This window comes from Pyxicephalus adspersus, chromosome 11 (genome assembly GCF_032062135.1).
Source record: "Pyxicephalus adspersus chromosome 11, UCB_Pads_2.0, whole genome shotgun sequence".
NCBI classification, from domain to species: domain Eukaryota; kingdom Metazoa; phylum Chordata; class Amphibia; order Anura; family Pyxicephalidae; genus Pyxicephalus; species Pyxicephalus adspersus.
Window position 1 is genome coordinate 54,069,933 of NC_092868.1, and position 24,062 is coordinate 54,093,994.

Consider the following 24,062-nt stretch of genomic DNA (forward strand, 5'->3'; position numbering starts at 1 on the left):
AACAAGTCCAATGGACCATATATAGAGAACAAACAGATTTAGCACCCGGTACAGAGCCTGTCCTTAATAATATTACAGTATTTATATAGCACCAACATATTATGCAGCGCTGTACATAAAATAGGGGTTGCAAATGACAGATAGACACAGGAGGAGGAGGACCCTGTCCCAAAGAGCTTACAATCTAGGAGGTGAGGAAGCAGCATACAATACGAGGGGGGTCATTTGTGGGACAGAGTAAACCAGCACCCCCCTTTTCTGTTTCCTGGGCAGTTGAGGGTAGGCCTAGCCCTGTGCAATGCCAGCTTTCTGAAAGTATATGTCAATGGAGGGTGCCTGCTTATCTTCTACAATACTTTCATTGAAAGTCTTGTTTTCAATACAATAATTGAACCTAATGTACGTTTGTCAACACAAAAGCATCAGAACTATTTTTTTTTACTTGCTTTTATTTTCCAAGCTTTCCTCCCTCACTCACAAATTATATGTCTGTTATGCAGCTTTTGTTAAAACAGCAATTACATTGACATTCAGCGATTTTTTTTTTTTAACAAAATCTATGATTAAAATAGGTAAACTAGAAAAGATTTATACCTCACATATAAACAATCTTACCATGTTATTTTTACATTGTAATACATACATACATATATATATTTATTTATTGTGCATAGTCCAGCTGATTTTATTGTTCTTGATTTGTGGTGGGTTTTTGGAGAATGCAGAAATCAGTGAAGCTTAGGAAAGAATGTTTTTTTGGACCTTTTATAAAAACAATGTTTACCAATATTATGAATAATATTATTGGTATTATTAAACGGTATTTAAAAAAATGCTAACATATTACGAAGCGCTGTACAATAAATAGGGGTTGCAAGTGAGAGACAAATACAGACAGTGACACAGGAGGAGGAGAGGACCCTGCCCTGAAGAGCTTACAATCTTGATGGTGGGTGGTGCTTATATTGTCATCAAAGAGGAAATAAACTGAAATAAACTCTCCTTCGCAGATCCGTTGATCCCTTTGGAGGTTTTGTGGATCCGGTTCCTCGTCGTCCTAGAATCCTCTTTTGCGCTGAGCTCCACCATCTTCTTTCCCCTTCTTCCTCCTTCTTACGTCCCCTGATCTTGTGATGCACAGGCACAAGAGTGCCGATCTCACTGCACATGTGTTTTACTCATTGAAGAAATAGCTCCTTCTGCGCATGCTGAAGATCAGGCATGCTCACAAGGAACAGCCAGAAGCCTCCCAGGATGCATGACGTATGTATCTCAGGTGCACCCATTCTGTCTTGCGAAAGTGATCAAGACAGATTTTTTTAAAAAGGGTAAACCCTGTGCAGTCTTGGAGAGCTTTAATAAATCAGGCCCAATGCGTACATTCAGACTTGTTCAAATATAAACATATGTAAAATGCTGGAAACTACCTTTGCATTTAATTTTAGGTTCTACATGTGTAGGATTTAATGAATATTAAAGTAATATGAACATTACCACTTTTTGGCCGTGATCAGAAGCATTTAATAGCCACTCAATGTCCAAGTTGTTTCCTGCCAATCCCAATCTGTGCTGACACGGCAGGGTTATGTTTTCCTCAGATACACTTTCAATCTCTGTCTGCGCTATTGCTCCAAAGAAACAGCAGAGACCTGTGAATGATAAAAAGTAAAAGAAATGTTTAGGGTCATTGTATTAACGCACATGCTTCATAAACGGTTCATTAGATTGTGAGCTTCTTAGACGAACAGTTAGTGACATGACTATGGACTTTAAATTGCTTCGTAATATTGTTATAAATACATGATCATGATAGTAGGAAATTCCTTTACATGGGTTGTTATAAATTTAATCAAGCAATTAGAGTTTTGTCCACAAGAGTGCGCTACAGATCTGGATATCTTGCTTGGCCCCTGTCATATCTCACTGAATTCCTCAAATGCTTGTGTTTTCTATGAGGGAGATTGTTGAAATGCTAGGGATTAGCAGATCTTTGTATATGAGCTTGTATACTGCTAATAAATGCCTCGGAATACTTGTAAAATAAGGTCAGATCATTTCAAAGTTCTCAGAAAATACCACCAGTCTACCAAGATTATTTTGGAACAAGCGTGCAGCCTAAATTGCTTCTTGTTTTTGTACACCTATATATTATTATTACACAGGATTTATGTAGCGCCAAAATATTATGCAGCGCTTTACAAAGTCCCTAGTTGTCCCTCAAAAGGGGCTCACAAGCTAATATCCCTACCATAGTCATATGTCATTAATACAGTTTAAGGTCAATTTTAGGGGAAGCCAATTAACTGCATGTTTTTGGAATGTTGGAGGAAACCGGAATACTGGAGGAAACCCGGGCAAACACGGGGAGAACCTGCAAACTCCATGCAGATAGAGTCCTTGATGGGATACGAACCTGGGACCTAGCCATGCTGCCCGTGAATATAATTTAAAACCTTTATAAGCATTGGTTTTCTGTTTTGAAACCGCATTATGTATCAATTGGTATGATACTGATAGACCTGAGAAAGACAAGAACGTTTTAATAAAGAATTATGCCATTAGTTGTTTCAGGTCTCAGACTTTCTTTTTTTTTTTTTACAGATTTTCTACATATTGGGTCTGCAAAATGTGAACTTTGAGTGAATTAATTTAGGTTATGTTGCCATTATCACGATAACAACTAGAGCCTGCACATTTTATATATAGCCAGCAATTATAACCATACAAGTGTACCTCTCTAGCCACTTTATTAGGTACACCTTGTTTGTACCAGTTTGGACCCCCTTTTGCCTTCAGAACTGGCATAATTCTTGGCATAGATTCAACTAGGTGCTGAAAACATTCCCCAGGGATTTTGGTCCATATTGACATGACTGAATCACACAGTTGCTGCAAATTTATCAATTGCACGTCCATAATATGACTCTCCCATTCTACCATAACTGTGACTGTGGAGGCCATTTGAGTACAGCTCATTGTCATGTAAACATTTGAATATTGTGACTGGCACAATATCATGCTGAATCTATCAGAAGACCATAGAGACAGACATGATAGAGTTGGTAATAAAGGTCCCTAAGTGTTCCAAGAAATTATTTCATTTCACCACCAGCAGCCTGAACCAATTGATACAAGCCAGAATAGAGCTATGCTTTCATGTTGCCGATACAAATTCTGGTTGCAGAAATTAGGATACATTGGCATAGTGCACCATGACAAGCAGTGGTTGTGGCCACATTTCAGACTGGAAAAGGTCTGTAAAAAGAGTTAAATAAAACCTATACTCCAGTCCATGTACCTATAAGACCTGTATAAACCTCAGCACAATCAGTTTTAAAAAATTAAGATTTAATTCTTTGGATTTCAACTCCTAACAGGAACTAAACGAAAGGATACTTACCTGTTCCATTTCCATAACAGGTGCCGCCATCTTCTTCCTTTTTCTTTTCTGCATTCTGATCTTCAGCTATTTTGATTGGCTGGGTTGGGATGAAGTAAACCCTGCACAAGTGCACAGGAGCTCATTCATTCCCCACATGCACAAGGACATTTACACTAACTTAACCCACTGAAATCTGCCCATGCCTAGATTAGAGCCCAAACCACTTCATCCCTACATTCAAACCAACCTGTGCCTAGATAACAATACAAAATTATTATTTATTTATATATGTTACTTTTACCTTTTGCCCTTTTTTTGATTATGCAAACATTTTACCTTGAAACTATCACATTTGTCAAATAGAACTATGCACCGTCTTAAAAAAAAAACAAAATTTTTTTATATCAAATCACGGGGAGCAGAATACATACAAAAGCTAAAAATCAACTATTTCCATGAATTTCTTGCAGTTAAAGGTACACAGTTAGGTTCATAAATATTTGGACAGAGACAACTTTTTTCTAATTTTGGTTCTGTACCACAATTAATTTTAAATGAAACAACTCAGATGCAGTTGAACTGCAGACTTTCAGCTTTAATTAAGTGGGTTGAACAAAAAGATTGCATAAAAATGTGAGGAACTAAAACTTTTTTTTTTTTACACAATTACTTCATTTCAGGGCAAAAGTAATTGGACAATTGACCCAAAGGCTATTTCATGGGCTGGTGTGGGCAATTCCTTCGTTATGTCATTATCAATTAAGCAGATTAAAAGATAAAAGGTCTGCAGTTGATTTGAGGGGGGGTGTATGTGGAAGATTTTGCTGTGAACAGACAACATGCGGAGCTCTCCATGCAGGTGAAACAAGCCATCCTTAGGCTGCAAAAACAGAAAAAACCCATCTGAGAAATTGCTACAATATTAGGAGTGGCAAAATCTACAGTTTGGTACATCATGAGAAAGAAACAAAGCACTGGTGAACTCAGCAACGCCAAAAGACCTGGACGTCCACGGAAGACAACAGTGGTGGATGATCGCAGAATTATATCCATGGTGAAACCCCTTCACAACAGCCAACCAAGTGAACAACAGGAAGTAGGTGTATCGATATCCAAGTCTACCATAAAGAGAAGACTGCATGAAAGTAAATAAAGAGGGTGCACTGCAAGGTGCAAGCCACTCATAAGCCTCAAGAATAGAAAGCCTAGATTGGACTTTGCCCAAAAACATCTAAAAAAGCCAGCACAGTTCTGGAAAAACATTCTTTGGACAGATGAAACCAAGATCAACCTTTACCAGAATGATGGAGAAGTATGGAGAAGGCGTGGAACAGCTCATTATCCAAAGCAGAGCACATGATCTGTAAAACATGGCGGAGGCAGTGTGATGGCTTGGGCGTGCATGGCTGCCATGGCACTGGGACACTAGTGTTTATCCATCATGTGACACAGGACAGAAGCAGCCGAATGAATTCTGAGGTGTTCAGAGACATACTGTCTGCTCAAACCCAGCTAAATGCAGTCACATTGATTGGGAGGCGTTTCATAATACAGATGGACAATGACCCAAAACATACAGCCAAAGCAATCCAAGAGTTTATTAAAGCAAAGAAGTGGAATATTCTTGAATGGCCAAGTCACTCACCTGATCTGAACCCAGTTGAGCATGCATTTCACTTGTTGAAGACTAAACTTCGGACAGAAAGGCCCACAAACAAACAGCAACTGAAAGCCACTGCAGTAAAGGCCTGGCAGAGCATTAAAAAGGAAACCCAGCATCTGGTGATGTCCATGAGTTCAAGACTACAGGCTGTCATTACCAGCAAAGGGTTTTCAACCAAGTATTAGAAATAAACATTTTATTTTCAGCTTTTTAATTTGTCCAATTATATTTGGGGCCCTGAAATGAAGTGATTTTGTAAAAAAAGTCTTTAGTTCCTCACATTTTTATGCAATCTTTTTGTTCAACCCATTGAATTAAAGCTGAAAGTCTGCAGTTCAACTACATCTGAGTTGTTTTATTTAAAATTAATTGTGGTAATGTACAGAACCAAAATTAGAATAAAGTTGTCTCTGTCCAAATATTTATGGACCTATCTGTAAAAGGAAATATTATTCTTGTCCGATTTTATTACTGTAAAATATAGAAAAACACTTCCCAATGAAGGTATGAGCACACGTATTTACTAAGCTATGTGTTTTACCATCACCAATTTTTATATACTATCATTTTTTTTACTAATCATATTTCTATCATTGTGCAATAGCTTTCATATTGCATTTCTGGTTATCGGTAGCGGCAATTTAATCATTTCCACCTCTGAATGATATATTTTCCTGGATAAAACCAGTCACGTACGTCACTTTCCAGACCTTTCTTACCAGTCCTGAAAAATGACAACATCAATGGTAGAAAGCGTTGCTAAGTTACTGAACGCTAATGACATCGCCTGTGCCATTTTGCTAGGGCTGTTGATTTGTTTGAGCCATTGTATAAGTACTTCATGTCTTTCTGTGTCTGTAATAATATATAAATTGGTCCTATGACATAACTTTGTTATAATTATAGCCGCATAGAAACCGTTTAAGAAAATAAACCATTTAGAGTGAAATCACCAGGGCCCTTTTGTTATCAAATCATGCATGAATCTGAAATTTGCTGGTGGGCGCTTTGTATTTTAGCAGGAAATACCTGGACATAGGTATGCGTGATAGAACAAAAGAACGCCTTTCTTGCTGTAATAGAAGTCGTGTGAAAGCTGAGCTGTCAGTCAGCATCATGACATGCATAGGAATGGCTAATACACTGCAAAAGTGGCAGGTCCTTGGCATCCTTCTAGCTCATAGGTCGCCAAGCTTTTGGACCTCACGGACCACCAAATTCATAACTTTAAATCAGGTGGACAATTTATTTGAATTTTTTAAAAAATAAATACATTTGTAAAATAATGATCTTCCTAATGGTGCCTGACACGGACTGTGGAGGCTCTGACTCTTTAATCAGCTCAGGGTTAAGTGAAGTATTACTATTGTTACTATTATCATTAGTTGCATTATCTTTGGTATTACTAAAGAAATGCAAAATATTTGTTTGCTTTTTCTCCCTCATTATGGGTTTATTTCATTACAATCTAAGACCAAACAAAAAGAGGTACCGTAGTTATCAAAGTCAAACTATTCAATGCCATTAAAGGTCATACTTTCCTAAAGGAGCATCTGATAAATAAGTAAAATGAAACAATCGCATGAGAATCGGTATTGGTGGAGCGGGGTGATTGCTGTAATGGTGGAAACAATACTGAAGCGTACGGCTCGGCAATGGTTGTCTCATACAACTTAACACTACACTGACGTCATGCTGCGAATTTATTTATTATTATTAGAACAAAAAATTGCAAATAATGTCCAAATTTTTCTGTGAACCACCAAAATTTTCTCGTGGACCACCACTGTTCTAGCCTGCTCACCCATTACAATGAAACAAAGTATCAGTGTTAAATTTATATTTATTTGTTTTTACAGCGTACTGATTTGAAAAATCCTTCTGATTTTTGTAAATTAGGGGGAAAACAGTAATGATATCAGCCCTGAGGCAATTATCATATCGATGAGAATCATCTGACGTGTGTGTTCGTAGCTGTGTTTCTGTGGGGTTCTTGGCACATAGGTACAAAAAAAAATTAGAGCTGAGGAGCAGCACGTTCTCCCTCTGATGGAGGTTTTAGTGTAGTTTGGACCTTTAAAGTCCACTAATACAATTAAATGGACTTTAAAGGTACCTCTTAACAAATCACATTCTCCCATTATTTGAAAAATATTTAATTTATTCATTAAAAAAGCAATATACTTGTCATAATATATCGGTATAATATGCATCTAGTCTTAATTAGTATTCAACGCGTTTCGCAGAATCCCAGGTTGTCAGCATTTCAGGCCTGATGCATTGGCACTATAGTAAAGGACAAATTATAAAGATTATCATATTACCACAGAACATTACTGCATACCACTAATCTCACATTTGTAACTTGTATACATTTGCAGTAATCTTTTTGTATTATTGGTTTGTTTATTTTACCAATTAAAATAAAAATCATTAGCACTAAGCAGTACGACAGCACTGCACATTTATAAACCAACATATTTTACTTTATAAATGTACGTGTTGCAGTGCCAGTTTACAATGCCGCACCAGTATCTTGGCACAGCCCGATGAAGGTGCGTGGAGCTCTTTGCTCACATGACCTGCTCTCCTCCAATCACAGAGCTCTGTTTGCTCCATAAAGCACAGAGAGCTGCGTGAATGAATGAGCGAGGGTCACCTGACCTGTTCACCTTCAAGCTGAGAACATTCCACGGAGCTTCGCATGAATGCACCCTGTGGCCCGAGTTTGTTGTTGGTGTAGTAATGCAGTGCACAGCACTGGTTTGTTAAGCCAGGATTGCAAGGTGCATTGCTGTAGAAAATATTTGTTGTTTTTTCCTTCTTCTATCAGAAAAAGGTCAAAGGGGAATTTTATCCTACAGATCTATAAAATGCATTGGATCACAAGATCAAATTTTGAGTGATCGAAAATTATTTCATTCGATGCTGGTAGTGATAAATGTAGCCAAGGGTGGAAATGAATGCTTTTTATATATATTATACATCTGCTATGTAATGTAAACAACCTTATACACTGACAAGCACAACAAACATTTTAGGGTTTAATACATTTCCTGTTAAAGGATGAACACCAAGTACATTGAACTGAATTTTCATTCATGTTCTTGGGCAATGCACACTCACTTTGCATGTGTAGGGGATATCCTAATTATTTCTAATGAGCCCCTGACAATGTCAATGCAGTAATATAAAATCACCTTTGATTCACCGAATATATAAATATGGACACACATTTGTTGTGATGTTTTGGCATGACATAAATAAACAGGTTCCTCTAATTTTAGATTTGTCCAGTTTAACCAAAAAAAAAAACAGTTAAGAATTTTGCACATTATTATTGATTAATATATCACTATTATTACTGAATAATAAAGCACCATCATCTTCTGAGGAACTGTACGATTCATTTTTCATGCAGCATTAAAATTTATGCCCATGATAATAGATTTCTGCCCTTGACTTTTTCTTGCACCGTTAAATAACACCGGCACATTGACCACAGACAGGGGCTCACATCAAAAATCAAGCTGTCGCCTAAAACAACTTATCATCCTGACTGGAGGAGTTACACAAAGTGAATTGTGTTTGGGAGCCTATACATTTTGAATGGGCTGCAAACACACCAAAATGCTTGTCAATATATAAATCACAGATGGGAACACACGTGTTAGGTTTGTGTTTGTATTTGCACTGACATTGAAATAAATGGCACAGCAATGTACATCAGACCATGCACTACCTGTGTGTACCTAAGTATTACTGCAATGCATAGGGGTAAGGCCATCTTAAATAATACCATCTTATGGCTGCAATGGGTGAAAGATTTATGTTGGACCCAGCGTACTTTATTACAATTTTAATAAACCAACCCATCGTAAAGAATTGTTGATACTTGTTTTGTTGCAAAGCTGGGCTTACTTATGGAGAAAAATACACAGCCAGGGGAAAATACAATGGGATCTGCAAATGAAGAAGATAGAAAGTGAGGGCTTTCTTGTCAATTTTACATATATTTGAGATAAAGAAGTGTATCAAACAATATAATCTCTAGACAGAACTGAAATGGACTTATACAGCGCAAAGAATGGTTCAGTAAATTGGTACAAAAACAAAGTGAGGTTGTCTCTTTTTCCAACGCATTTCGCCATAAGGCTTCCTCAGGGGATCACAGAGACTTTAGGTTTACTGTATGAGTGAGGTTGCGTGGATAAATTAATGATTCCTCATAGGGGAGGTAAATATTGGCGGTACTGGGAAATTCCCAAATGTTAGAGGTCCAGGGAACTCAATTTAGTTTGTTTTGTTTATGTGCAAGATTGTGAGGGTAGATAGGAAGTTATTCTAGTATTTCAGTTTGTTCTCTTTAGGCACAATAAGGTCCGAGAGGTGCTGGACAGCGTGGCAGTAATTGAAACTGTAATTACAACTCCTAGGAGTCTAGAATCTTGAGCTTTTCTTCTAAATAGTTATATGAGAATAAAATGGGACCAGGGCACACTCATGTCTTGCAGTGCATCTTAAGAACATCCTTTTCATTTTTCATTTTTTCAATTTTCTAAATTTTCATTTGGAGTGCTGTAACCAGCATTTTACCATTCTACCAAATTTAAATAAGCCTTTGCTGTGTTCGTCCATGGCACATAGACCAGGCTTTGTGTCAAAATGGTTTCCATAATGGACAAATACCACCCGGGACATGGTTGCCATAGGCACCTAATTCACATTTTAAAACAATAGCATAGAATAATGCAATTAGCAGTTCACATAATGTAAATGCCAAAACACCATCTGTGCAATATGCTGCACAAATCACTCCTAACCTAAATAACAATTTGTAGCAGGAAACAATAACAATGTATTATTTATTCAACTTGTCATGGCAATAGTCAAAGTGTGGTAATTTTTAGCTATTGTTATTGCTGGAAAAGTGATTCTATCTCCAGCTATTCAACTGGATCATTGCAATAAGTCTTCATTTCTTCTCAATCATCTTTATTGCTTTTCAAATAAAAATTAATGGCAGGACCTTATAAATGTCAGAAATGGCATCAATGAGAAATATGTTAAACATTAGCTGGAGAAATAAAGCATAGTAAGATAGGAGTGCCATGGAAATATGAAAACAGAAAAATACATCTGTTGGGTCAATGGGAAAGCCAAGGACAATGTGAGATGTTTAGAGGGTCCGGTTAGAACAGGGACAGATATTTGCATTACATTAAACTCCTCATCCATAATGCACTGACACTTATTAGATTTTATTAGTACATCACAGGGCTCCATATACACCCCACATAGACAGCTAAAGTGGACCTACCACTTAATTGTTTACATTATATAAAAGGGTGGCTAACCCTTTATTATAATGAAAAAATACTATTTTCTTTTTTAATTTTTTGGGAAGGACCCCTTCCTGTCCATCTTTACTGCCGTGGCAGTAAACCCATAGATTGCAGTCTGCTTCTTCTGCTCAAGCCTGAGATAGGAAGGAGCTTTACTGGAACATAGAAAAAAATCTTGCTGATGTGCTGTGCCCATTTTTTTTTTACATTTGCAGAGAAGTACAAGAAGAACACGAAAAAGATTTTGGTGCCCCCTGTCCTGTCTACGCCGCAACTGCTGCACTAAGGTCGCAGAGGGATCATTTTTTTTAATGAAAGTTTTGCTTTATGTTGTTCCTTTATGTTGAACTTTCATTTAATACTTAGTTTGCCTACAGAAAAAAATGTTTCTAAAAACAGAACAAGCAACAAATAAAAATCACTAATAATTTTTTAATCTTAAACAGACCTAAACTCAACATTTTCACTTTACATAAATGGGTATCAAACCCTTATATGTAAAGGTAAAATGTTATTTATTTAAGTGCAACACCCTTTTTTTTTTTACAGCACTGCCCCTTTTAGTCTTGCATGCACAGAAGGGGCATTTTTTCCACTAAGGGTAAAAGATGCCGATCTCACAAAATGCGCAGTGATGGCGGTGCCTGGTGAGGAATTCTAGGATGATGCAGGACCGGATCGAGGGAAGGTGTAGTTCAGTGTAATTTTTTTTATTTTCAGTTTAGTTCTGCTTTAACAAAAAAGCTTAAACATTCACTGGTCACTTGGACCCCTTTAACCATCGGAACTGCTATACTTCTTCAAGGTGTAGATTCAAGAAAGTGCTGGAAACATTCTTAGGGACTCGGTCCATATTGACATGATAGCATCACACAGTTGCTGCAGATTTGTTGGCTGTACATCCATGATTTAAAGTTACTACATTTAGGTGGTCAAAGATTGTTAATGCCAAATTCTGACCCCACTAGCCAAATGTTGCAGCTGAAATTGAGACTTATCAATGGCACTGTATTTTCCAGACTTCTTTTCTCCAATTTTGATGAACCTGTTTGACTTGTCACCTAAGCTACCTGTTCTTAGCTGACAGGAGTACAATGTGGTGTGGTCTCCTGGTGCTGTAGTCCATCAGCTTCAAGGTTTATTGGGTTGTGGGTTCAGAGATGCCCTTTTGCAGACCCTGGTTGTAACAAGTGGGTATTTCAGTTATGTCTGCCTTTCTATCAACTTGAACCAGTCTGGCCATTTTCCAATGACCTCTGGCATGAATAAAGCATTTTTTTCATCCAGAGAACTGCTGCTCCCAGGATATTTTCCTATTTTCAGACCATTCTTTGTAAACCCCAGAGATGGTTGTGTGTGCAAAATCCCAGCAGATCAGCAATTTCAGAAATACTCAGACCAGTCAGGCACCAATAACCAAGCCACATTTAAAGTCACTTAACTCATTTGTTTTTCCCATTCTTATCATGTCTCGTCTGGACTATTCTAACATCCTCCTCCCTGGTATTCAGCTAACCTGACTCTCTACAATCTATTATGAATGCTGCAGCCAGACTCATCCATCCTTCCCACCGCTCCTCTTCTGCTGCCTCTCTTTGTAGTTCCCTTCATTGGCTTCCATTTCACCTTAGACTCAAAAGCTCCTATGCTGTGCTTCAAATCCCTCCACAACTCTTGTCCCAATTACCTTTCTGACCTAATAGAAAAGTACTATCCTAGCTGCTCTCACCGCTCCTCCAATGACCTACTAATGACTTCCTCACTCATAACCTCATCACACGCACGGCTCCAAGACTTTTCTAGAGCTGCCCCGACTGGAATGGTCTTCCTCCTCCTATTCAGCTTGCTCCTACTTTCTGCTCCTTTAAAAGAGTGCTCAAAACTCATCTTACTTATCCTATTCTGTCTTTTAAAACCCTAACTACTTCCGACCATTCCATATTCCCCCTCCTATTGTGTGATACTTCCCCCACCTCTTAGATAGTAAGCTCTTCGGGGCAGGGTCCTCTCCTCCTCCTGTATCACGGTCTGTGTTTCTCTGACATTTGCAACCCCTATTTATTGTACAGCGCTGCGTAATGTGTTGGCGCTATATAAATACTGTTTTTTTATTATTATTGTTTTATTATTATTATTATTAATAATAATAGTGAATGTGAATGTATAGTTTTAATTCTGCAGTTTTGTGACCTGTTTGATGAGGTCACAGGTCCTCCTTTTCTTTTCAAGCAGGGACATTCACATAATGACAAGTGAGTACTGATAGGAGTACTCTTACTGATAGCAGTACCATATTACTGTACTTCCCAGGAGATGCCTTAATCACAAAATTAGCTCACAGGAAGAATGAATTGTGTTGAATGATTCTGGCAATCAAATCAACCTGGAAGATAGGGAACATCTAAAAGACTTGTAGAGGACAGTGTAACATTGCCAGAGTACTGCAACAATCCTGCATTTTCTTTTCTTTTATTAGACTATTTCTAGGCATTCTGCTTTATGTAATGCAATCTGAGCACCTTTACCATAAACATAAACCTTTACCATCTTTTCCATAAACATGAAAATATAGGAGCTGACATGGCTGTTAAATTATTGACTCACTGGGTTCAATACTTGTAATGTTACTGATCTTTAATAGGTTTGAAGATTATTGGTATTCTTGTCCTGGATTCCAAATATTGAAAAAAGAGGATCAGCAAAACAGTCAGGCAACCAGCATTTTAATAGAGCTCAGCAATGGCAGCTTTCATGGCGAGATTCCTAATAGATCTGTTTTGCTATTACATTGATTTGCAGTGCCTACATCAAGTCAATGCCCCAGGATCATCATTGTTTATTTTCCTCTGGTTGTGCAAATGTACTTTAATTTTAGCAATGCTCCTACAAAGAAATCAGTAATTCTATTTGTATTGGTCTGGCTCTCCTTCATGGACAATAATGATTCTTGTATGCATAAGATAGTTGCATTGTGTTTTTAGTATTAGCTATACCCCAAATTGTTATTTCAATTTTGAATAGGCTGAATCATTATAAATCACCACAAATATCTTGAAAGCTAAAATGATGACATTTCCTATAGTTTGTGGCTCCACCCCAACCCACAATATTATTACAAGGGTAAATCTACCAATTATTGATTCCCTGGTATAAATATGCCACTGGACATAATGATATCATATAAGAGGACCAATCCTGGACTGTCAGTGTGTGGGGTACAGCGCAGGAAAGGAGGAGAGTATTGCAGTGCGAGATACCAATTGTCGCCAAGGATATTGGCATCATTTAGCTGTACTGCCACATTTTACTGTGTTCTGGATCAGGTTTGCTTTGTTGTTAGCAGACAAACAGTTAATCTATGTACATTGCTGCAATATGTCATCAGTGTTTTTATTGTACTTCTTCCAGACCCGTCACTTGTCTAAGATCTCACTGCCAAGTTTATAAATGGAAACCCACATCCTTCCAGAAGGTGGCAATGAGTTTTCTACTGTTTACCTATGAAAGCCAATAGATTTCTCCCTCTTTGCAGGGTCTGGTTCTTCTTGGCCATTTTATGAACTTATATTTTAGTTCGATTCAGTTCTTTTTCTAAGTTGAACATCTTCTCTTGCTGCAATTTCTCTATTAAACTTATACATTGTTTGTTTTCTTTGGCGCTTCTTCTTGAGAGGCAGCCAGCTTCAGGGAAACATCTGACATATCAGTGTTTAATATGTATGTTGTATAAATGATTGGATCTGAGCATATGTGCTGCGCCTTCCTTACCATGCTTGCTGTGTAAACAAACTGTTAACATCTACCACTTATCTGTGTCCACATTGATTTTTTTTTATTTGCTCTCATTTCTGATGTCTTTATTGGAGTTTATTGATTTTTTGCATTATTAGTAGATAATTGGCCCTATTTATCAACGTGTCTAATGGTGTAACTGTTCTTACCCCAAGCATCCAATCAGATTCTTCATTCTGTTATGCAGGGGATGGCAGCAAGAAACTAAAAGCAACCAGAAACAATCTATCTGCAGCCTTTATTGGCTGATTAACATGGGGGAACACTTGAAATAACTTTCAGGTCTTCAGGGAACCTCTGCTATAATTTCCATATGCACAGCACACAGTACATTAGTCTGGGGGTACATTGCTGGCCAATGGGGAGAATGTCACCCTTACAGACTGACCTGAGAGGTCCAAACTGCTCATTGTTCAAGGAACCCCGAGCAACATCTGGAGGAACTCTGGTTGAGAAACAAAGGTTTAATGTGTAAAGCTGCATACACACATGCGATTATTGTGGTTGGAAAGGACCTTTCACGATCCTTTCCAATGACAAAAGACTGCACAATGCATGAACGAGTGCTGTACATACAGCATCTTTCTGCTCTATGGAGAGTGGAGGAGGAGAATGATAGAGCGGCACCCTGCCGCGCGCTCTCCCCCTTCTATTACGATCATTCGTTGTCCATCATTCATGGATTCGCCAGGATGGTCGTTCGGACGATGGATGACGGGTGCTGTACACGCGCCCGATTCTCGCCCGATACCGGCCCTGAGCCATTGGATGTGTGTACATAGCCTAAGACCTATTTGGTATGCTTTGTAGCAACCTTTTAGAAGCATGAGGGCCAATTCATATTGTTAAAGGTGCATTTATATCATTTTGAATGGTCTGTCAACAAATTGCACCTGCACCATTTTTCCAAGGCTGTTCTCCCCATCGCTTTATAATGCAGCATGCTATGATGCAGGAATCGTGTATATGTTTATTATATATATGGATATTCAGTGCAGTACCATGCATATATTGAAGGCTGAAGGTTAAATGGATAATGTATAATGCATTATTGCAATACACATAATATTTGATAAAGAGAACCCCCCTGTTCATAAATAATGAAGATTACCCTTCCCAATACCACATCAGTAAGCTCCTTCTATCCTGCACCACGTAAACAAGAGAGGGGAATAATATGAATAAATAACCGGAATGAGTTTACAGCTGCTGAACTCTATAAATCTCTGCTTAGATTTTTATATTCAACTGTTTTAAAGCCTTTGCTCCCTAGTGGCACTCGGCCATTGTTGCCCCCTATAAATTGCAGGTTATAGTGATGTTTTTTTTCAAGGCATTACTGAGCATTCACTCAGAGACTGATAGTGCTCCCAGTCTGGGAATTGTGCACTGATAAACTGGTCTGATTTTGTGGACAGAACACATTTTTCCCCAGTAAAGCAGCTCCTTATTGTCTACTGCTCATGTCAAATTCTTCTTTCTGGCTTTGGTTATTTATTTGTTTACTTTCTCCCATTTGCCTGTGTACATATGTTATTGTGACTTGTGTTTGTGATAATGAAAAGATGAAGATTACCATGCACTATATTGCAGAATAAAAATAACGGTATACCTACAGTACACTACTTTTAGACCTCTAACGGCGTTATTATCCGAGTTCGAGCATTAGTTTGCTGTGGTTGTAGTCTTCGGAGCCAATATTATAGTAATTTCACCCAAACATTTATGTGTCATAACAACCGGAATAAATATTTGTTCATTTGCAACCAGAAACAAAAGCCCCTTCCCCTATTTATGAAACATTACATTTTTATGATGCTGTTATTATTATTATCAATAAACAGGATTTATATAGCGCCAACATATTACACAGAGCTGTACATTAAATAGGGGTAGCAAATGACAGACAGATACAGACAGAGACACAGAAAGGAGGAGAGGGGCCTACCCCGAAGAACTTACAATCTAGGACGTGGGGGGAAGCTGTTACCGTACTTAACTAGATTGGCCACTATTTACAGATACAGAATCCCAGCTAAGGTATTTCATTTGGTAAGTAATATGTTGTCACTGGTATTGTCATAAGCTAAACCACAATTTGCAACCAAGTTTCAAAAGATAAGTGACTTCAAATCCTCACTCCACTAATGTGTTTCTCATTGGCCTTGAAATATTTACTGGTTTAGGCAGCATCATGAAATAGAAATAGGACTGTCTGACAGGCACTCCCGGTATAATTTATGGCTGTAACAGCCAAGATATTACTGTTATAAATCCCTTTGATTGTGATACTTAGACTGCCATAAGGCACTAGTAGATATGGCCAGACAATAGGAGTCAATCTAAAAAATGCATAAAAGCTAAAAAAACAAATAAAAAGCTATGTATTTCTACATTACAAAGTGCATTGCAATCATCATGTCTTTTGTGTGGTTGCTGCCCTATGTAACTTGCAGTAGGTGCTTGTTCCACTTTCCTGATCACATTCACACTGCGGTCTAAAACCCACTGTAATCAAAGAGGAACTCTAAAGGTTGAGGTCTGCTGTCTTTTACATATTGACCCTTGAACATGTTTTAGTTAAAATTCATCTAAATTCTTTGTAAATAAATATATCATATGCAGGTCCTTTATACAAGTTCAGGTATTTTGTACTTTTGCGTTAGATATGATGGGCCGCTTGCTCTTAAATGAACTTGTGTTTATCACACTCATGTCTCTTGTCTCTGACAGCCAGAGTTTGTTACACACTTTACATGATAATACAGCACCATCTACTGGTCTGACCTAAGTATAAACTAAGATTCATTTTCTAATGGTATTTTGAGGGGCAAAAGAAGTCTCATTTTATAGAAGTTTATACTCATGTATTTAGGGCATGTCATTAAGAAAAAAATCTCAGATTATTCAAGTTTATACTCGAGTGTATAGGGTAGGTCTCTGCTTAAGAAGACAATCTTAAATTGCTCCCGTATATTGTAATAATTGGTGGGTATTGGCACATATAGTTTTTTTAATAATAAAGTTTGCCAAAATCTACTGACCTACTGATCTACTGAATCTAAGTCACACTTACCTATACTGATTTATTCAGAATATGGTAGGCAGACTATTTCTAGAGAGGTAGAATTTTCATCATCAATTATAATCACACTTTCATTTTTTTAAACTTCACCAGTATATTAGTAAATATAAAGTCTCCCTTGGTACCCTCCTAATTTCTAATTAATATCCTAATGAAGCCCCAGCGAGCAGTCTTATTAATAAACCAGCCACATGCAGAAGTTGTTTACGAACCTAATTACTAAAATATAATTCAGGAAACTGTAATAAGGATTCAGTATTTTCATATTGCTGGATATCACTGCTGGCCTTCTGGTAAACTCTAGTAAAGTCACTGGACGGGAACAACTATTTAAATACCAAGTTTTGACTTTTGTAGGAACTCATCTGCTGTACTCCGGAACCATGACTATTTGCTGAACTAATTTTCCCCCTTTCCCTCCTACCCCCCTCCCATCTGATCCTGTAGTTTTTCAGATGGCCCATGGATGTAGCAGTCTTTTGTCCTGGACCGAGCAGCGACATATAAGCAACGCTCCATCTATGGGTACTGTAATAACAAGAGCACTAAATTAACATGTCAGGGGGTGTCAATGACTGTGGGGGTCACAGGAAGTAAGTTGAAGAATGCTGGATGGTATTAAACCTGGCAATATCCAGTGGTGGAAAGGTGTTACTGCAGTGTACAGCTCAAGATTGAAGGCAAGTATTGCAGCAATAACACAATTTTATATTTTCTGTACCTGGTAAATCCTGGTACACTGATGTCATGCTTCAAGTAATAAAGCCAGAAATAGCAAGGCAATCATCTTTTTTAAAATGAGGTCAGCATAGGTAATCCATGCATTTCTCTTAGTAAAAAACAAACTAATATTTTCCATGACCGAGTAACCGAGTGTGAATGTAGGCATGCCTCCAGTTCATTTAAATCCACAATTGCTGCCGACTAGGTGATAGTCATAAATGACCCTTCAATATATTTAAGCTTGTAACAAATGAATAATAATTAGAATTCCTCCAGTAAATTGAGATAACAGCGTAATGTTGTTGTGGATAATTAGTTTCTCTCCCTGAGGACTGTCCGCTTTCTGCAATTTATAAAAAACTACAGCTGCTTCTCATCAGTCTTCTTTGAAATTCAGGGTCAAAAGATGAAAGGTCACCAGCTCCCATGAGCCAGAGCGAGCACCAGTGCGTGCAGCCTACAGCCAGCCTGCAGCCCGGCTCACGAGTTCATCTCCCAGGGGAAAGCCAGGCCTTATATTAAAAACAATGATCAGTCAAACTACACATACAGGGAGTCACACAACTTCCTCATATGTGCCTCTAAGATGAGAATTATGTAAACAAGCTCAGTTCTTCCTAACCACAGCTAGTCAGGAATGTTTATCTCCTTCCAATATTTTCTAGCCGCCTGCCTTCATCTCTCAAGAGAAATTCACTCCAAGCACAAGAAAGATTGAAAATACCCATATGGGAATAGGATTTTTTTTAAGCTTTTAGTAGATTTATATTGCAACATAGAATACGCAGCTTCATAATGTTATAAAGAGCCCCTTATTCTTTATGTGGCATTATATGCGAGGAGTGTATTTGTAATGCTTTTTGATGACATCAGACGCAGCATATAACAATTTCAGTACTAAAAATTTCCATTAGGTTGTTCATATTCCTGGCATTCAAACACAAATGCTTCCAGGCTCACAAATATTTTTTATCCAGATTGTTTAGGCCAAATTTGTTAAAGCTCTACAGGGCTGGAGAACATAGACTATCATGGGTGAACCCGGGTGATCTAGCAAACTTGGAATAAACTTCATAAAATAATTTCCTTTTATTTGACAAAGGTTTTTAATCCTTGATGAAATCTATTCCAGGTTTGCTGGATCACCTCGGATAGTCTATTTTCTCTAGGCTTGGAGAACGTTAAATAACCAAGCCCAGTGTGTTTTGAGTGAAGCACAACTGTACACAGTGGGTCTGATTTTATTAAAGCCCGCCAAGGCTGGAGAGGATACACTTTCATCAGTGAAACTGGGTGATTCAGCAAACCTGGAATGAACCTGGTCCAGAATTGATAACAAATTACTTTTAGGAAATCTATTCCAGCTTCACAAATGAAAGTGTATCCTCTCCAGCCTTGGAGAGCTTTAATAAATCAGGTCCAGAAAAAGATGGCTGCTTTTTAAGCTTTTCTGTTTACAGTCCAAATTGTCTTTGTTTCTGAAAATAACAAATCATATACATTCATTTATTCTCCCTTACTGCACTGAGAGATAAAAAGGAGCCTAGGTAATATAAACAGGTGAACTTTATTTTGCTTATACTTGTGATTGATATTTTTATTAATGAAAGAAATGTATGACAAAACATAATCTATAGCCTTCTATATGAAGGAGCCTTGGTTAGAAGGTTACCTTATCAGTTTTATATTATAGTTTGATTTCCTTCTGCACTAGAAATATCTTATCTCTTATATTAAAAAGCAAGAAGATAGAAAGGTTGAAATAGCAGCTGTTATTTACTGAAATTACTAGTAATGGAAAGAGACTCTGACTCTTTGTTATTCAGGGTAACATGACAAGGAGGCTCAATTCACAAAGCTAATGCACCATTACTTTTTCCTTTTCATACAGGAGACAGTCATTTTTAGCTGTAAACCCAATAAGATTTTTAACAATACAGTGGCTGAGTAAATTAGAGATCCTCCTATTTGTGTTAAAGCTTTGTGAACCAAGCCGAAAATTTTTTGCTAGCCAATCTTTGGAGCCATCTATACTCACCATTGCTGTGCGTATAGAATATGCAAAGAGTGCATTGATGCAATTTTTTTTAGATTAGCAGAAATAATGAAATAATAATAATAAAAGAAATAATGAATGCAAACACAAGCAGTGAAGAGTGTGTATCACAGAAATATAATCTACAACATTCTACTATGAACAGCCACTTGTAGCCCACCATAAAGTGTAATTCCCAATCCCTTACCACATGCTGCGGTGCCATATATTCTGATTGCACCACAATGCACAATATCAAAGGTAAACAATAAGAACACTCAATTTGTTTCATGCACTTCTGGGTTTTTGTCACAGAACAATGCATATCTATGCAGCTGCATGAATGTGAACCAGGCTTTAAACTTTCCTCCCCATCTGATGTAACCTACTTGATTGTAAGTCAGATTGCTTTTCCTTAGTGCTAAAAACACAGGCCAACTGCAAGACCTAAATCATATGCAGATATCAAACTCTGTACAGACAGCGCTGCTTAGTTCTTTGGAGAGGGGAAGATAAGAGGGAAGCACCTTCTCTGTTTCCTACTCCATAGGAAATAACAGCAGTTATCCCCAGTTGGTTGTAGTGATTTCTCATGTGGGATTGCTAAACAACATTGGAAGACCACTGATTTTTATCCGGGAGGATCACTATCATTCATCTAAGGTGACGATAATTATCTAACATGTGTTTGTAGCCTTACAGTGAACCTTATCTCTTCTGCCAATATTAAACCAGTTTTCAGGTCATATACTGGCACAAACAGCTCCAAACTATTATATACAGACACACAAAATTAATAATTCCTACCCCAAAATCATTTAAATACACATAATATTCATGACTAATATATTACATAAATACCTAATAAATAAAATGTTTGCCCTATAAGTTCCAATGCGTTTTTGTTGTGACTAAGAGGGTAGCACTTGTGCCTCTTGGCGCTGGGGTCCTACATCCTGGATAGAACACTATTAATATTATTAATAACAGGATTTATATAGCTCCAACATATTATGCAGCACTGTACATTAAATAGAACAAATGCTATGCACAATAGCTGTGTGCAAAGCATTTGTATGTTCCTCCAATGTTTGTATGTAGGTTTCCTCTACAAAACTTACACACTCTTTGAGTCCTACAGAAGAAAAGTTCTGTTCACATGTTGTCAATGCTATGAATCTTTTACAATGGTTTTTTACATTTAAAACCAAACCCGACGCATTTCACTTGTATGAGCAACACCTTTTCACTTCTTTCACTTTTTATATTATGCATTCACTAAAACCCATTTTCATAATGGAAAATATGTTAAAATATTACTTTGAACTTTTTACTTTTAATTGTATTTTTTTGCCATACCCCCCCCCCCCCCCCCCCCCCCATATACACCTGTGCACTCATCAAGAAGATCCCATAGATTTTGTATATATATATTAAGCATTTTAAGTGGTGCCATTTAACAAACGTAGGGATTTTAAGTGTTCCCCCTTCCCCTTTTTTCTTTGAATATGTGCCAATGGGAGCAAAGAATTTTTACTCTATGTGAGTGTTATTTCTATGTTATGTCCACAAGTCATAAGAATGCATGATAAGGTTATCTGAAGACATGTCAGGTCAATCCCATTGCTTGCCACCAGTTTGTGTAACTGTCTCTTCTTTTTTACCTAGCTTTACATCTCCCTATCCAGAACAGTGTTCAACCCAGAAAATGTTTTTAAGTCAGGCGGGAAGAAAATTGTAGGTGGGTGGCAGCCCCTGTATTGTGACCAAACGCTTCAGCAACCACCCAAAAACAGCCGGGTGATTACTGAAAAGTGTCGGGTTGTGCGCCCATCTCAAAGGGGCTGGGGAGAACACTGCAGTATGTCAATAAAATAGAGATTGCTCCTCCACATTTCCTGTGAAACAGAAAACCTCCAGTATAAATTTATTTTGCAAACATATTGAATGCTGTCAGTCTGTTGTTCAGGGTCTGTGCAAGATTCAGAACTTATTTACTGTTTTTTCTATGTTTTCCCAGATGAAGAATGCTTTACTAATATTTCATTCAGTTCTCAGTTCAACCACAACTAGGCAAAAGTGTTTGAGAAACCTATTACCACTTCCACTGCCCTTTTAAATGACTGACAACATGTTACTTAGCAACCCTGGCGCACCTCGCCGAGGGTGGAATTAATCAGTGGTCAGGTCCCATAGCCAGTGGCACTGCAATAGGCACAGCGGAGGTAACAGCTGACTGCAGACCAATAAAGCTTTCTACTGCCACCTCAGTGCACCAATATATCTTTATAACTGCTGAATGCATGGAGTTAGTCCAGTTATATATATATATATATATATATATATATATATATATATATATATATAAATATATATATATGAAGCCCATATGTAACAGTGCAGCCTTCATATGTCATCTTAGTGTACATATATTATTACACGAGTGACCAATTCATAATCTGCTAATGTACCTAATTAAGTGTAGCCACAATTTATTGAGAACCCTGTCCATGACACTGTTCGGATAGGGCTCAGATTATAATGTGTCCTGGGTCTCATTTTGTTTCTTAGTGAGACATGGTATGTTTGCTTATTGCTAACTTGCTTCAAATTGTGCAATCCCTGAATATGTCATTCTTGTCCTAGTTTCTCGTATTACACGTAACTCACTGACTGTGTTCTTGCTTCATGTTAGTAAATAGCTATGAAAAAAGAAGCTAGTCGAGAAGGTTGCATCTTTTACAAACAAGTCAACAGTGGAAGCTCCCATATTCCTGGCCTAACAGTTTCACTTTAGGGTTCCTACATACATAGGGCCTGATTTTTTGAAAAGCTCTCCAAGACTGGAGAAAATGGATTATCATAGGAGAACCTGGGTGATCTATCAAATCTGGAATGGATCTGTTCCAGGATTGAAAACATTTTCTAACAAAAACCAAATGACTTTTAAATAACCCATTCTAGGTTTGAAGAAATCCATTCTGGGTTTGCTGGATCACCCAAGTTCTCCCATGAAAAAGTCTATCTTCTCCAGTCTTGGAGAGCATTATTAAATTAGTTCCATAGGGCCTGATTTTTTAAAGCTTTCCAAGGCTGGAGAGGATACACTTTCATCAGTGAAGCTGGTTGATCCAGAAAACCTGGAATGGGTCTGGTCCAGAATTGAAAACACTTGAAAACAAATAGCAAAGTACTTTTAAGAAATCCTTTCCAGGTTTGCTGGATCATTCAAGTTCTCCCATGAAGAAGTCCAAAACTCTCCAGCTTTGCAGAGCTTTTATAAATCAGGCCCATTGTATCAATTTTGACCAATAGGTCTAGTTTTGATCAGATGAGGAATGTCTTATGTCGCATGTCTGGTGATGGAGTCTTCTCTGTATAGGTGTGGGTTGGATGGTTGTTTTTTTTTGCAAATTCATGTTCTTCCCTATTTAATGTACAGCGCTGTGTAATATGTTGGCACTATATAAATCCTGTTTATTAAAAATAATAATAAAATGCAAGCAATACCTACTTCATCAATAGATGTGCACATGTGGCTTCTTTATTGGTGTATATCTTAGTAAAGTCAGCTGCAAGATCATGCATGCAAATCTGACCTCCATCTAATATCTGTAATTAGCTTTAGGGGTACAATTAGCCATCACTTTCACGTTTGAGTTTTCCTATTGAACTTTATAAAGAAAATTTAAAAAAAAGAAGACGTCAGTTATATTTTGCATATTTTCTTTTTGTTTAATAATCACTAAAAATTAAAGTGAAAATGGCTTTTAAATTTATCCTAAGGTTCTCCATTCTACAAGGATATGATGAGATTTATTGTGCGTGTTTTAAATTTCACTTTTGCTTTGAAGGATTAGCATAATTTATGTATCCTCATTTATTAATCTGTTTGCTTTATTATGACTCGGAGGTCTTTTGTATTTTGGCTACATTCAATTCCTTTGAAATTTATGGTAAGTCAAGGGGAATGGATGACAACTGGAATCTTAACTATTGGAGCTGAAGTGGAGCAGCTGTGTACAGAAGCCAATCGA

At 37.6% G+C, this 24,062-nt stretch overlaps 1 protein-coding gene across 1 annotated transcript in view; it reads right to left on the minus strand.

The window, feature by feature from the left end:
- Nucleotides 1–24,062, minus strand: part of CLMP (CXADR like membrane protein) — a 64,756-nt gene that overhangs the window by 13,882 nt on the left and 26,812 nt on the right. The window contains exon 2 of the mRNA XM_072426604.1: nucleotides 1,495–1,649. Coding sequence (XP_072282705.1) covers nucleotides 1,495–1,649 — 155 coding nt within the window. The remainder of the gene's footprint in view (nucleotides 1–1,494; nucleotides 1,650–24,062) is intronic.